The sequence below is a fragment of the Scatophagus argus genome, chromosome 24 (assembly GCF_020382885.2).
Source record: "Scatophagus argus isolate fScaArg1 chromosome 24, fScaArg1.pri, whole genome shotgun sequence".
Lineage (NCBI taxonomy): Eukaryota > Metazoa > Chordata > Actinopteri > Scatophagidae > Scatophagus > Scatophagus argus.
This window is the reverse complement of record NC_058516.1, coordinates 5,198,470-5,214,692: the sequence shown is the minus strand read 5'-3', so window position 1 is coordinate 5,214,692 and position 16,223 is coordinate 5,198,470. Positions and strand designations below refer to the sequence as shown.

The following is a 16,223-nucleotide window of genomic DNA, read 5'->3' as shown; positions in this document are numbered from 1 at the left end:
ATCTTGATTTATTTATTCGTTCATAAGGAAGGAGTTATTATATCTATTTTATTCATTTAATGACTGAACCTGCCCGGACACTGCTTTTATTGTGAAATCGCTTCGAACTCGAAAACACTGGGGAGGCTGGCTTGACCGGATTCTCGAATTGCATGCTGGGAAAGTAGCGGGCTTTTCAATTTGAGTCATAGATAAATAAAGATGACGCGAGGTGGGGTGATATATTTACTCCCTGTGTTTGGAGTCTTCTCCACAGGTAAGACAGACGACAAGAAACGATTCTACACAAGCAATTTACTGTAATTTAATTTAGTGTAATTTACTTTTATCAAACTGAATAAAGGCTCCATCTGTGTGACTTCCGCTTGGTCTTTAGCTCAGTGTTCTTGGCTAACCGTTAACGATCACACGAGCTCCTGCCAATACATTTGCATTTTAATTCATATGAATATTTTACAAATCAAAACACCTAAATAAATCAGGCTTCATCACCGAGTTGGACTTGTGCGTTCCGGCTCGTTATAAGCACCATATGACTCCCTGCAGGTCTGACTTCTCCGATTGAGACTCGGCGGATTGTGAGGGCAGAAGTGGGCGACGACGCTCATTTCAGCTGTCAGCTCCTGCAGTCTAAAGATGTTGTTCAAGTCACATGGAAGAAGCTTTCATCACGGGGGGAGAAGAGTCTTGCTTCTTACACCAGTCGCTTCGGTGAAAGAGTGAGTTCTGACGTCAGAGACAAAGTGGAGTTCACGGCTGCAGGACTGCAGAGCAGCTCCATAGTTATCAAGAAGGTGTCAGAGGAGGATGAAGGCTGCTATCACTGCATGTTTAACACCTACCCTGAAGGTGTTTTCACTGCTGCAACCTGCCTTCAGCTCTGTGGTGAGAAGCACACATCTGATCCTGTCTTCATCATTGTGGTGACTTACACTTTAAACCAGTTGAGCTGAGCGCTTTGGTCTTCCTGACACCTTTGGGTCTGTTTTCTCTGCAGAGCTGCATGAACCTGCTCTGCACGTTGGACGGACAAACTCCTCTGAGGAGGCAGTCGTGTCCTGCTCGGCCACAGGTCGACCCGATCCCGCCGTCACATTGAGAGTCCTGACGCGAGACGTCCACCTGTCGAACTCCAGCTCTGTCAGGGTCACCAACACCAACGGTACGGTCACCGTCACCACGACGGCTGTGCTGTCAGGTATCCGTGACAACAGCACTCAGGTTGGATGTGTCGTGCGAGTGTTTGATGGTCCTCAGCTCGAGAGGTTTCTGATGGTCCCCGGGGTGAAACGGTCGTCTGCTGATGGTGAGAAACTCCTCCAAAGCCACAGATCTTTTTCAGAGCGATGATGACTTTACAGCTCGTGTCTTCTGTCTTTTGTTTTTCAGAGTCGTATCAATCTGGATCTGACAACAACGACGTGTGTGAGTAAACTTTGGGCGCGTCTCAAGTCGATATCATCATTTGATCTGTAGCTTCTTTCTGAAAGCTGAGTGTTGACGTCACCTCTTTTCTCACAGACTTCATGTTGCTCGTCGGGTTTTCCTGTGTTTGTTTCACTGCTGTCGGCGTCTTCGCAGTCCTGCTTACATGGAAATATTGGAACAGGTGATTTAACTGTCAACTCAGCATCTGTCTGGTTGTGATACCAGGGTCTCATGTGTTCAAAACTGACCGACGTCTTTTCAGAAACAAACCCAAACAACTGATAAACGTCTGCCCTCCTTCAGTCTGTCACAGAGGGACTCTGAGGAGACCAGGACCCAAACACCAGCTGGATTCACTCCTAAGTAAGACACTTTATTCATTTAGTTTGTTTGTTTTTGCTTTCCCTACAAACTTGATGGGCTCATTTAGAAACTGACTGATGTCTTGTTTTCATTTGAAGGAAGCTTTCTCACGAAAGCGTGAGACTTCGGATAACTCCTGAGAAAAACCAAACTTGTGTCAGCCCGTCTTCGACTGCAAAATGTCAGCGACACATCATCTTCTGACCAAAGTAGATTACTTAGCGACACGGCGAATAATCAACAAGACGCGAGTGCCAGCATGAGGTCTGATGTGGCGAAGGAAGCGACGCTGGGATCCGTCTGTCAGGGCAGCTCAGTGGGATCGGAACCATTCATGCACACTACAGGTTTTATGTTTTTGTATTTGTTTATTATACATGATCATTTTGTTATGTGATTATGTGCCAAGTATTTTGCAACATGTGTTTGTTTGTGATATTTTACCTTAATCCACAGCTGCATCAAGATGTCCACGAGTTTTGTTTGTTTGTAGGTTATAAATCTGCTGCTGGTTTTTGTAAATAAAAATTTTTTAAAGAAACTGAATTTTGGCAAAGATGAACTCCCAGCAGATTGTGTGCATGTGAATATGAGTGTGAATGAGGAATGTTTCATTGCTCCAATGAAGTGTTTTCATTTAATTTTATATAATATTGTATATATATATAAATGAATGTATATATATAAATTTTCAATGTGCACGTTGGAATGTACACATGATGGCTTAATATTGTGTACTTTTGTTTGAATAAAAGCAGTTGAAACAGTTTCTAAATCCACGCCTCCCCTTTGTTGACATGTCTGCTGTTGTCTTTCAGTTGAATTATGAAAAAGTTCTTTTACTTCTTTTCTTCAAACCTTCACGATATATTTTAACGTTTCCACACCAGAAAGTGTGCCAGTGGAAAAACTCTGTTGATTTTGTGACTGATTAATTTTGTGTAATAATAATTTGATTTGTCCCTGGGAATGCGCTGCTCGCATGCAGCAGGTGTGCGGCTGAAGGTGCACGTCGTGGCCACTAGAGGTCGTGCTTTCCTCACGCTGACTGCAGAAGATTTGACGCTTGTTTTGCAGGAGCTCAACCCACTTCAGTCGCGCTTTAAATCAATGAACTGTGGATTTGTGTGCCGCAGTCTCACAACACCTGACTCCAGGGCTGAGAGCTGACTGTGTTTTGTGCCATCATCTGTCAGCGGGTGAGTTTTGTTGTCCTTTTTGTCCTTTTTATCACGACGGTCGCTTTTAGCTGCAGCCAAACGCGCTCGGAATAACTTGGAAGTTTCCGTGGAGTTGGAGACTTTCCTGTTTAACGCAGAAACGACCAAGCTGATTTAGTTTGTCTGACTTGTTGTGGTGAAACTCTTCAGGATGTGTCGATGAAAATGTGGATAATTTAAACGTGTTTTTGTAGCGTTGTTTCTTCACTGTGAGTTCATAGACTCCACGTGTTTGAGCCAAACAAGAAATAGATAGATCGATAGGCTTTATTGATCCCGGGCTGGTAAATTACAGTGCAGCAGCAGCATTACACCTCTGTACAAATTATGCAAAAATAGCAATATAGAAAGCAATATAAAAATGTATATACAACATGTAAGCAGTGCTGACTGTTATGCAAATTAAAATAAAATGTAAGGTGCAGTGAACCGAGTGAAAACAAGTTTATATTCACTTAAAGCTTTATGAAACTCACTTGCACTCTTTTGCATGAACATTTCTGAAGTGCTGTCTAAGGTTTTCAGTTTTATCAGTTTTCCTGATTTCTGTGTGGTAAATCTGTTGGAGGAAGATTTACAACCACAAAATGGGTTCATGAAAAACCTCTTTTCTCCTCCTCTGATTGGGTTAAAACAATAAAACAGCAATCTGTTAAAGAAATCTCCCACAACATCTGTCCCCGTGGTCTGAACCAGCTGTGGCAGCAGTGTTTCGGCTCACATCTGGATGCAGGGGCAGATCTTTAGGATTTGGGCTCAGGTTTCATTCCCTCTCTTGGTGAGCTCGCTTTCATAAGTTGTGAACTCGTCTGACAAAAGCACCAAATTTGGAAGCTCACATTTGTCTGTGTGTGCTGTGGTTTGACTGACTGATTGAGTGTGATTTGTTGTGGCCCACTGTCAGACATCAGTGGTGTTTTGTAGTGGAAAAGGGATTAAACTGTTGCCCAACAGGAGCAGGCTGCATGTTTAAAGCCAGATGGTTGGAGCTGTAAAAGAGCAAATAACGCCCATAAACCTCTGAGGTCTGGACCCGGTCTCTCTTGTGGTTTTTCTCTCCCAGTCAAGTCCACTTCAGTTCACTTGTAGAGTCTGATCAAAGTCTTGATGCCCCCTGTTTCCACCTTTTTTTTTGTCCAGGATGTGAAGTAGATTTCCACCCGGCGTCTTCCGGACACACAGGAGCTTTGACGCTCTGTGATGTTTACAGCCGACCAGCCGCTGTGCTTGGCTGCTGTCCGCACTCTCAGTCTCACTCAGGTTACGATTACCTGCATGACTAACGTCTCCTTGCCTCATCTCCCGACCGCCGTAATGCTTCTGAGGTTGGGTTTCAGGTTTCCAGGTTTTGAAATCGTCGAAGTGGTGATTATGGGTTTGCCAGGGGCAAAGCGCATGCTATGTCTTAACTTGTAAAGCCTCCATTAGACCCCGCGGGTGATGTCTGTTGAATCAGCAGCAGCAGAAGTTGTTGTTGTTGTTGTTTAAATATCATCCTACCGTGGCAACAGCTGACATCAGGTGCACAAACTTCCCAAAGTCGTTCGCCGCCGAGTGCAGTGTGTGACCTGTGATGATGCTGCGAGTCGATGCTGTCACTGCTCACGTCATCCTCTGGCTTCGTGTTTCCCGTCACAGCAGACAGCACAGCAGACAGTGTGCCATTAAGATGCAGCTCCGACTGTGCTGACCACCACCACCAGCTCCACAAGTCCCATCGCCGGACAGCTGACGGGGTACTCCTCCACCACGGCTCCTCCACTCACGTTTTCACTCAGTAACCACAAGTCGGTTTGAGGTGTGGAGCTCTCTGACGGTGTGTGTGTGTGTGTGTTTTTGCAGCTGCAGCCTGGATGTGATACTGGATCAGGAATTTAGCAACCCTGCCTGAGTGTGCGATATGAGTGGACCTGCCCTGCCCATTTGTCTGCTCATCTGGATCATCGGGGCGGCTGTTTCCAGGACGCAAGGTACGCTCTGCGTCCAGTCGGTGCTGTTTGCATCCGTCAGCTGACTGTGACTCATTTTAAGAGGATTTCAGATACTCTAAACTTTAACTCCACTTTTCTGCCACTGCATTTTGCCAGGCCACAACAAGGATGGGAAGCGTTAAAGCAGCCTTCTGAACTGTAGGTGACATTAATATTAAATGTGCTGTGGTCTCTGCACTCAGGTAAGGTCACGGCTCCTGCCAGCGTGAGAGCAGAGGCAGGTCGTCCCCTCCTGCTCGGCTGCAACATCACCACGGCGACAGGCGACACCGTCCGGCAGGTGCGCTGGCTCAACAAGCACAGCAAGGTCCTGCTGGCGTACAAACAGAGCGCCCCCATCGTGATCAGCCACCAGGACGGCAACGTGCAGATCACCGCCTCCCACAACGACGCCAGCTCCATCACCATCAAGAAGGTACGGCCCGACGACGAGGGCTGTTACCGCTGCGTCTTTGACGTTTTCCCCTCGGGCCAGCAAGAAGGCGTAACATGCATCAGCATCACAGGTCAGTCTGGTTTTCAGGGCAAGTCTGTAACTAATATTTCCCGCCATCGGAGTGTGTTTTTATATTTCAGATCATCAAGTGTCCCTTAATAATTTGTTCCACGACAGGAAGTCAGGTTTTGTGTTTGCTTTCGGGTTTTGGCTCCTGGTTTCTGTTATCTCAGAGAGTAGCTTCTCTTCGGTAAGCACTTTTCAGCGCTGCAGCTCACACCTAACATTTGCACTTTTGTTCTTTTGCTCTGCAAAGCCAAAGCCTTTTTTCTGCAGCGTTTTTGTTTTTCTCACTGCGAGACAGGAAGTGGTCGACTAAGGTCTGAACATCCAGGAGAAAAAGCCCACCCGCTCAGATAGCCTCAGCGTTTCTGTTTGTTCTATTAAACCTGATTTTAATTGCTCCCAGACTCCTTCTGTTGCTGCGGCTCTGACTGTCGGCGTGCAGCGAACGTGCAGTCACAGATCATATGATGTTCATTCCCTTTGTCCCAGGTAAAGTGCGCCTGGAGGGCAACAAGACCGCCGTGAGTGGTCAGCCGTCCACCCTGTCCTGCTGGTACAACCTCCCTGAGAGGGTTCACCAGGTGCTGTGGAGGAAGACGGCCGAGCAGGGCGACACCACCACCGTGGCGTCCTACGCCAAGGACAACCACCAGAGCGTGGCGGATCAGTTCATGGGTCGGGTTAGATTGAGCCGCAGCCTGAGCGACACCCAGCTGACCATCCAGTCCATCAGGATGGAGGATGAGGCCTGCTACACCTGCGAGTTCCACACGTACCCAGACGGCACCAAAAGCGCCACCGCCTGCCTCTCTGTTTATGGTGAGTACCTCACCTGGACGGGATGGTTTTGAGTCACAGTGAAACACCTTCTCTGCAAAGCTGGGGGAACACACTGAAAAAGACCAAAATTAAGGCTTTCTAAACATTTTAATTTGCTTTGTTTAGCTTGAATTGGTGTTTTCTTTTTTTTTTTGTAATTATCTTTTTATTTGGAAAAAGACCACAATTAAACTTACAGCTTTTCGACATTTTACATAGCACACTCTGCCCATTTTCCTTGTTTTAGTCCTATACATATGTAATAAAAAGAAAATTTAAAAAGAAAGAAAGAAAAAAGAAAAAGAAAACATCCAGATGTCGCAGTTTTCCAGTGCCAAGACTCAGTCCTTAAATGCCTTACAGTCCGTATAATTAAGATGACACTGCTCATCCGTATTCACCCACTTATTTCAAAAAACAGTAACTATATACAATTGAACTGAAGGGAGTTTACATTTTTACATTCTTCTCAACTATAGAGGGAAAGTTGTTAAAACCGGGTATTATACAAAGTTATACAAAATCTGTTCTCGTTGGGGTTACAAAATCAATCCATTTTTGCCAAATTTGGTAGAATTTATCTTTTTGAGCCCTCAGAGAGTAAGTCAATTTTTCCATCTTAAATATTTCTAAGGTTACCCCATACCAATCGTGTATGGTAGGCGGAGTTGTAGTTCGCCACCTTCTAGTGATTGATTTTTTACTCGCCGCCAAAAGGGCCTGGAGTAGCTTTATATCCCTCCTCTGTTTCAAACACACTATATGGCCCAAATAAAGTGACTCTATGTCCATGGGTAGATGAATTTTGAATACTGTGCACAATATTTTATATATACCCTTCCAATATGAACTCAGCTTAGGACATTCCCAGAATATGTGTGAGTGGTTTGCCTCCCTTGACCCACACTGTCTCCAACAGATTGAACCTTCATTATTGTATCTTTCCTGGTGGGGGGTCTTAAAAAATCTTACTATATTTTTCCAGCAGTGTTCCCTCCACTCCATAGAGTTAGTTGAGGACCACTGAAAGCTGCATATTTCCCCCCAGAATTGGTGTTTTCTATGAAGGCAGTAACATGATTCATTACTGCTTCGGCCTGATTTGAATCTGAGTCTGTGAGAAGAGAGCCTCCATTTCGCTTTGCTTTCAAGAGCATCCCAGCCATGTAGTACTGATATGAAGTTATTGCCAGAAACATATTTGCAAAAGATTGACAAGCATGAATGTCCTGGAGGTAGATATCATGTCACGAATTTCATTGGAGCGAGTTCCCTCCAATGACGAAATATGTCACTTTCATCACTTTTTTCATCTTTTCATCACTTTTAGTGCTTTATATGTATACAAGCTCTAACAACACTCGCCCACCTCCAGTAAAGCAACTCCAGAGTCAAACCGGTTGTGATCCAGCATCTGAAGAACAACAAGAGGCACATTGTCAAAGCTTTGCAATATTTAATGTCATTTGTTGTCAGACAGAGCAGCACAAAAAGCATTATTTTTGTAACGCAAACCGGTTCATTCTCTGTTATGTGTAATATTTGACCTTGGCGGGACGTCCTTTCACAATCTACAACTTTCTGGGAATATTTTACGAGGGATCTTGACACATGACATACAGTAAGCTGAGAGGAAGTGTGTGTGTGTGTGTGTGTGCATCCCAGAAACAACTCAGGAAGGGGAAACGCGGTGCATAAACAAACCAGAGGCACCCTTGTGCTCATTAAACTACTGTTCTGACCTGCTGCGGCGCTTTGCGTCCCTCGCCAACATTTCTTCCTTACTGGACGCTAAAAAAAGCGTAACCTCTCTCTGACTTTTAGGAGTCGTGAGCAAACGTTCCAGGAGTGCGAGTTTGTTGTTTATCTTCCTTTCTGTGCTTGTGTTTCTATAGTGATAATGTTGACAGAAGGAGGGGTGTCACTGTGGGGAAAGGAGTGATTAATTTGGGAGGAAGCCCAGGGGATGAGTGGCTCACTGTTCCCCTGGACACAAGGCCTTCAGTGTGTGTGTGTGTGTGTGTGTGTGTGTGTGTCGTCCTCCTTGCTCTGCTGGACAAGCTTTGTCTAAACTGACAGAACCAGAGATGCAGATGCACAAACACAACCACACAGTTAGTAAAAGCTGCTTTGCTCCTGTTTTCTGTCAGAGGACAACTTGTCCCATTGTGTCCCCGGGGCAGATTGACAGGCGATGTGTCTGTCCATCTCCATTATGAAGGTGCAGGACAAATCTCTGCTCTCTGAGACAATGGAAAACTTGCCAAAAGCTGCAAGCATGAGGAAGAAGAAACAGATGAAATGGGCAGAAGGAAAGGAAATGTGTTGCTTTTTACTCTTTGGCTCAAATTACTGAACAAAAAAAGAATTTTTAATATAAGAACAATAATAATAAACACCATCTTCCTTTTGCCAGTTTTGCCCAAGACAGAGGTGAGCCATGTGACCTCAGCCACAGGAGTCACCGAGGCAAACTGCACCGCCCAGTCCCGACCTGCGGCAGAGATCACGTGGAACGTCGGCGGGGACAACCGGACCCTCGGACCGCCCATTTCGTCCGCCTACGAGCAGGGCGACGGCACGACGATCGTGACGAGCACGCTGCTCTTCCAATCAGGGCTCATCAGCGACCTGTCCGTCAAGTGCATCGTGCACCACCCGGGCCTGAAGAAACCCCTGACGGTGCCGCTCAGCACAAACAGTGAGGAGCTTCCTCTTCTTCTTCTCGTGGGTTTTTATCAGACTGAAGTGACAAATATGTGACACAGCTACAGAAAAACAAAAAGCTGCAGTCATCCTGGTGAAATTCATGGCCATTTGTTTGAGGTTTGTGAGCCTTTCTGTGTCCTTTTTTTCCCAAGAGAGGAAAAACAAACGCTTTAAGGATACAGGGGTAACATTTTTATTTTAAAATTTAACATGAACATCATCAAGACAGGAAATGAATGAACTGCAGCTTTGAATGTAAGCTCTTACTGACCCTCAGAGAGATTAGGTGCACAGTAGACCAGCTGGAAGTAAAGTTCCAGTTCTGTCTCGGAGGGTTTCACAAACTGCTATCCTTCCATCCTTGTGTGCAGAGGTGCAGTGGAAAGCAGCCCTTTGTTTTCCACATGTGTGTACTCCCGTCTATTTTCGTCGTGGGGTAATTGCGGCTGCTTTGATGGGGTCCTGAATCCTGTAATGCAGCGGGATACGAGAAGGATTACTTTTCTCGTGCCACATCACCTAACATGTTTAGTCCAGATGTCGTAAAGTTACACATTGTAATTTTGAAACATAAACGTGTGTGTTTGTGTGCCGCAGTGGGTCCAGCCATGGTCATCCTCCTCTCAGTGTGTGGTGTGGCGGCGGTCCTCCTCCTCTGTCTGTGTGTGTGTCTCTGCAAGTGCTTCGTCTGCACCGACGGTGAGTCCCGACTCGGCAGCCTCACGTCCCACGAGAAGCACCACGTTGTCTCCTCCAAGCCACATCTGCTCATCTTAAATTAGCAGTTTTGGTTGAGGTGTCGTTTAATTACATTTCGATTTGGTCCACATCAAGCAGAAACAAGTGCCGGCGAAAGGCAAGTGTTTGCAGCAGGGTCGTGCCTTCGCTCTGGTGGCTTTCCACAGGGTTTCTGGGAAGTGCAAAAAGGATGGTTGCAAAAAAAAAAGTAAATTTATGTTATGAGAGAATCTGTTAGTGGGTTTCCCCTTGCCAGTCTCAGGGCCCCGGTAGCTCAGGAAAACGTGGGTGAGAAAAGTGAATAAAAGAGCCGTTTGAGAAATTCCTGACATCGCTCCTTGCTGCTTCAGAGTTCAGCAGAAGTCTGAGGTTTTTCTGGGCAGCTCCCAGGAGAAGGTAATGCGGTCTTTTCTGTTTCACAGGATTTCATTTCTTTCTGTGTTTAGCCAGGAGGGTCCAGTTCAGGTACAGGATTTCTTCGTACAGGGAGTCCCGGTCAGGATGGCAGCGCAAGCCACATGTTAAAACATGATATCAGCACGAGGGAGATGAAGAGAAGAAGTGGCTTGGGAGAAAAACACTCAGCTGATACGCAGTGCATTGTTTGTCTTGTGGCCTGCTTTGCCGGCCAAGTTTCGAGTGCCTCTTGTCCTCGTAGTGATTATGATGTTCGCATTTCTTCTGATTACATAAACAGAAAACATCCTGGGATTTTATGAGCCCTCGCAAACCAACCTCAGAGAGGAGAAGTCGCTTGTAGTGACAACTGCACAGAGAATTATTCATTTTAGTGACCCTGCAGAGTATTTCATTAGCTTTCAGCACATCTCTTTTGCACATTTAGCAGCTAAGAAGTCAGATATTGTAGGAGCCCAATACGGGAGACAATACTGGACTAACTATCCCTCAGGTGGACACAAACACGACGCTGATGCTGCTTCGTATCTGCTGTTTTGTCAGTGTTGTGTTACACCTTTTTTCTGGTGATAAATCAGTGTTTTTAAGGTGTGAAATCTGCTGACGGCAACAGACGTTCCACTTCAGCCCAAAATTAGTCCAGATTGATGATTTGGGAAATTTCCTCAGCCATTTGAAGTATGTAAAACAAAAACCTCAGAGAAGGTGAAGGCGGTTTAAGTGCGTGTTGGTGAAGTGAGCGTAAATGTCTCACATTTCTCTGAAATCACACAGCTTTGTTACACATTTCTGCTACTTTCCACAGAGGTGGCAGGGCGGGTGTTAAGTCGTATGCCATCAACACGCTCTTGACTTCTGCTAACCTTTTTCCAACAAATCCTCTGGGTGTTACGGAAACAGCGCGGTGCCATGTGGCGTGTGGACGGCTGCCCACTTCCTCTTTATCGTAAATTTTCTGCCCACAGAGGAGAAGCAGGGCAAATTGAACATATCGCGGCGAAGACAGAAGCCTTGGCTGACGTTGGTGCCTCTGCTGGCCAAACAAAAGTTGCAAAGGAAGGAAAACAAAAGTGGGCGCTGATGTCTCAAGGTCAGGACGGTCCCAGGCCTCCTCTCGATTTGGCAGCGTACAGTTTAGTTTGTGTGGCATGACCCAAGTAAAGTCTGAAAAAGCTTAAAAATTCTTCCAGGGCAAAGCATTTCCAAAGCAGATCTCAGTGAGAAGATTAATGAGTTTCCATTTTCCTACGGCTCCTCCTCGTCTTTGTTTTCTTGCGCGATAAGAAAGCAGAGGGCACATACGCCCATTTTCCTGATGTGCCAAAGATGGAAACCCAGTGACACATCGCCTTGACTCCTACAGTCCTCATCACCTCATCGTGTCAAGATCCAAAACCAACATTCACCCTCGTGGCTCACAGCAATGGTCTCAGTCAGGCTGTTGATTTAAGGGTGTTTGTGTTTGTGTGACGCACATAACTCATAGGACGAGTCGGGGACAATCTTAAGTGCCATATTTGCACAAGATTGATAGTGTCGTGTTGGACCAGCTCTTTCTCAACTATCTGTGGCCAAGATTCACTGTGGGAGCAGACTGCAGCCGGGTCGCTGTAAAAATAGATTTTTCTCCCGCCTGCTTGAGACTTTCCACCAAATCTTTGCCCAAGTCGCCTCGTTTTCCAACTCCGTGGGTCCTGAGCGGAATAACAAGTGGCTGTGCCGATTGTCTTGAGTTAGCAGCCACAAGAAAGGGCCCTCTTTCTCTGTCTAATCCGTTGGACTTTGGAGGAAGACAGACATTCGGGGGAGGCCTGGGAGGAGGGGGCGGTGACAGCGAGGAACAGAGTGCGAAGTTGAAAGCCTGCCCATCTGATAACAACGCCCCTTCTCATACTCGACTGTACAGACACACACGTACTGTATTTCCCCGTCATGGCCTGGCTGCGAGCACAGGCTTTTACTGTGATGTGATGCAGATTGCTGTTTAAGGGAAGGGAGCTGTGATGCAGAGTGTCTTAAGACCTGAGTCATTTTGTCACATCCTTTAAGCCTTCTTTCATTGCACTCACAAAGGCAGCTTGCAGAGGCGGGTTAAAGGACTGGTTTGCACAAAATAGCATCTTTTCTTACTTGCACCAAGTGGTTTCTAGCCATGCAGATAGCTATGGTTTTATTTTCCTGGAGTTTTTAAAAGAGATGTCCCTCAAATATTACTTAACAGAGATAGTTAAACCGCTCAGGAGCTTTAATGTGGTTTTGCATTGGAGTGGTGGCATACAAAGCAAACCTGTCTGCATGGCTCAGATATCACAACACGAGTGGCGAGGCAGAATATCCATCTAGCAGCCAGACTGAAAGTAAAACTCTTTGTTGACAAATATTTAGAGCGCGCCTGAGATGTTCAGTGGCAGAGAAAGCCGCTGTGAATGGACTGAAAAGTTGTGATGTCTGCGGTCGAAGCTGCACCGCGAGGCCTCCACAGAGGGCTTTTGTGGTTCCCTCTGAATCAGTGGGCGTACATCAGCCTGCCTGCTTCAATCACAACTGGGAAGCAGGGTCAAGGCCGGAGGTTCTTCCAGTAATGCTGTGCTGGTCTATTTGTGTCTGGGTTTCCATGATTTTTTTGTTGGCGGGTTGGGTGGAGATGTACAGACTATAAGGTGGTGGCACAACTAAAAGGACAGGAAGTCGGCCTCAGATAAGAGCCTTTTTATTCGTCAAAGTAAGTGTTTTCAGGGGCACCCATCGATGTGAAGCACCGCAGGAAGTGCAGGGGAGTAACCATGTCCTGTCCGGCACACAAATACAGTCCTGAATCGCGATCACAGAGCTGAGGGCAACGCTGATTGAAGGTTGGGAAAACGAAGTCATGATGTCAGGGCAGCACATCACATAGCTGACGTGGTAAAGGTGACATCACACTGCAAAGAAATAACCATCTTAAGCTTTAAAATTATTGTCATAATGAGACATAATGAGAAACCTTTACTGGCCTCTGCAGAGTTTGACTGATTTTCTCTGCCTCACACAGCCGAGTTAACTCGTCACTCTTGCTCTGATTGGCTTTTAGGCTACATGTGTCAATCCAGGCTCCACGCTATGGACTTGTCTCCCCGCGAGCCGCCCCTAAATAGCTCACATTGCTACCACATGTACATTGAGGTGTGACAGGCACTTCGTTATGGCTGAGGAATTCCTGCAATGTTTCATTATTTTGTGCATGTGGTCTTTTTTGGATGCGAGTGGGCGTTTTGTGCACGCAGACGTGTATGTGCTCGCTGTGTTTATTTTTGCATTCTTGTGTGGGATTGATATCAGGTAATTACAACCTCTGGCCACGGTGCTGTGACTTTTTTTTTTTTTTTTTTTTTTTTTTTTTTTTGCCTTGAGAAACAACTTACAACTCATACTTTGAGGATTAAAAGTAGATGATTTCTCCATAGCAGTGATTCAGAAACTAAATCAGTTGCCACATGCGTTAAGATCAGGCTTCTAGTCTGGCGAGAGTCTTGTCCAGATCTGATTATTGTAAAGAATTTGAGATTATTTGTCAGGTGTACATTTTTTAAGTGTTACAACTGTTACTAGTTAAACAAATCCATGGTATGAGCAGTGGCATCGCTTTGCATTTATGAGGATACAGCAGCCATCCCACTAACTTTTAGCCTTTGGGGTAGAAACATCATCCCAAACAGTCTACAAATTGTTTTCCATGTGGTTTTTGCGGTCATATAAGGAAAAACAGGCTCGTCTGATTTGGTCTGTTGCATCAGGCAGTAGATGGTGTGACAGATTGTGTTCATGTTATCATCGCTTGAGGGGTAGGAACACTGAAAAAGGGCCAGCTTCCCAAAATCCTCCACCCTGAGAGGATTTCATCTGCGTGATGAAGGCAAAATGGGAAATGAAACATGGATAGTTTCTTTGGACAAAGCTGATAGACTAACCGTGTGTGTGTGTGTGTTCCTCTCTCTCGCTCTTTTTTCTGTCCAGACTGATTTGGAGGCCGGCGTGTTTGCTGCTTTGATGAGGGTCCAGCGGAGCTCTGAGCCTGACCCAGCTGCTCAGCACCGTGCCCTCCAGCTCAGCCTGCAGAGGAAGGGAACAGAGCCTCCACAGAACCGAGCCCAGTGTGCTGGTTCTGCTCCCACGAGCTGTGAACATACTGCTAGTGCAGACACAGATTTAGCTTGTCACTTACTGCAGAGTAAACAGAACTAAAAACCACATTATTTAATGCCAGGTATTACACTTAGAGTAGAACGGTTACTTTGGCGATTGTTGAAATCCGTGTGAGGTCCAGCGTGTGCGTGAGATGAGGTCAACTCGCGGATGCATGAGAAGTTATATATAAAAAAATATGTATTTTAATTTAAGCTGATATATTTAGCTTGAGTTTGCTCGGTTTGAAGTGTTTTTAGTACCACCAGGCCACAGGGCAGGCTGCGAGACTCCTCAGCTCCTCAGTCCTCTGCACCCTGCACACCTAACGTGTTGCAGAACCACAAACAAATTAAAAATCTACTAAAATCGTAATTTAAGTAATTCATTAAATCATTTATCAGTGGGGATGTGAGTAGGTCCTATTCAAAAAGGGCACAAGTGTTATTTACTCGAAAACCCCACAGCTCTCATCAGATGTCGACTGAAACTTTATCCTGAGTGGTGCATGGACATGTGGCAAACACAAAGACACCAACGTGTTTCAGCTGAGGGTTTTGTCTTCATGCAGCCCTCCTTCACTCACAGCTGATTGAGAAAGACGTTTTTCCGGGCTGACGCATCAGCTGGTCTTTGCCACTGCTCCCTGATTGCTGAGGACATCCAAAATGGCCACCACAGGGTATTACGTCACCTGAAAACCCTCTTATTTGTGGTTGTCATATAGAGAAGAAGGATGATTAAAAGGGTGCCGTGTCGGGTTTTGAGCCAGACCCGCAAGTTACGGTAAATCAGAAAGAAGCAGTGGGGTGGCCGAGGTTAAAATCTGACTCAAAGGTTGGTTTGAGTGGGACAGAATGAAAGGTTTGGTATTTATAGCTGCTGTGCTGTGCGGGACAGAGAAGAGGGTGGCCGACCTGTAGCCTTCATGTGTTTGGTGGTTAACATGGCCCAAACGCAGATGAAAGATGCGGCTGTGAATCACTGTTTGTGTGTGTGTTTTGAAAGAAATTTTTAACGTCTCCATGTGTGTACATGTGCGTTTGTTTGCATCGTTGTACGGTGTGTGAGCTGTAGGGAGCACCAGTGTGAGAGTTTAGCTTTTTATTTGGGATGATATTAATACACGTGCTGTGTACAGGAAGGTTTGGAGAAAATAAATCATTCATCAGGAAAAAAGAAAAATCAATTAACTATTAAACACAGCTGTTGGATTTAACTCAACATCTACCTTTACAGTGAAGTTATCTGTATATAAAGATAAGGCTTAAGTGTTAATAAAAGCCGATATTGAAGGAAGAAGCTTAGCTCAGTCCTCAACCTGTTGTTTCTTGTTTATTTCGGTTTAATGATCATGTCTTCAGTTTGTGTTTATTAATCAGTATTCACCTTATTTAGTGTTTGGAAGTCGGCATTTGGAGTCGGCAAATAGAAATAAAAACCTGAGACTTAATCTGCTGTGTGTTCACTGCTTGATGTGTGGGTGCTGCGGTAACCTCACCAGAAAGTTACACAATCGTAAACTCATTTCCTCCACAGCCCACTCTAGTGACTTTACTCTTTCAGACCCTGCAAGTGGCATAACTGCCTCTTGGTGCCTTTATGTGTTTTTCATTCACTGTTTAAGTGACTACCCAGTGCAAATACAGATAGCCTTAAATGTAATTGTTGTTTCAGGAATTTATTTGCATGAGTCAGCAGTAAGTCGTGGACACGTTGAGTTTCGCACCAAGGTTTTCATATGAAAAACACGCTGATAAACAATTGTTGCCATGAGAGTAAAGCACACCTTAAATTTAAGTCTGCACAATGCAGTTTTGTCCTCTTACATGTTGTGCTGCTTGTCCATCCAGATTGTTTTGGTTAAAAGGTTTT

General features: G+C 45.4%; 2 protein-coding genes across 4 annotated transcripts; both read left to right on the top strand.

Moving 5' to 3' along the window:
- Positions 1–111: 111 nt before the first annotated feature.
- On the top strand, positions 112–2,560 carry LOC124055689 (OX-2 membrane glycoprotein-like). Of its 2 annotated transcripts, none has more exons than XM_046382738.1 (7): positions 112–256; positions 547–885; positions 998–1,306; positions 1,390–1,425; positions 1,522–1,609; positions 1,691–1,791; positions 1,890–2,560. In XM_046382738.1, the coding sequence occupies exons 1-7, from the start codon at positions 202–204 to the stop codon at positions 1,910–1,912; spliced, it is 951 nt and encodes a 316-aa protein (XP_046238694.1). In that variant the 5' UTR covers positions 112–201; the 3' UTR covers positions 1,913–2,560. The 2 variants fall into 2 exon arrangements, with proteins under 2 accessions (XP_046238694.1, XP_046238693.1); XM_046382737.1 differs by having other exon boundaries at positions 113–256; positions 1,732–1,791.
- Positions 2,561–2,837: 277 nt separating this feature from the next.
- Positions 2,838–15,801, top strand: LOC124055360 (nectin-2-like). 2 transcript variants are annotated; one of them, XM_046382133.1, is made up of 8 exons: positions 2,838–2,990; positions 4,650–4,747; positions 4,854–4,981; positions 5,185–5,508; positions 5,994–6,323; positions 8,740–9,024; positions 9,630–9,731; positions 14,181–15,801. In XM_046382133.1, exons 3-8 carry the CDS (start codon positions 4,912–4,914, stop codon positions 14,183–14,185), a joined length of 1,116 nt encoding a protein of 371 aa, XP_046238089.1. In that variant the 5' UTR covers positions 2,838–2,990; positions 4,650–4,747; positions 4,854–4,911; the 3' UTR covers positions 14,186–15,801. The 2 variants fall into 2 exon arrangements, with proteins under 2 accessions (XP_046238089.1, XP_046238090.1); XM_046382134.1 differs by having other exon boundaries at positions 2,841–2,990; positions 4,653–4,747.
- The last annotated feature ends 422 nt before the right edge of the window (positions 15,802–16,223 follow it).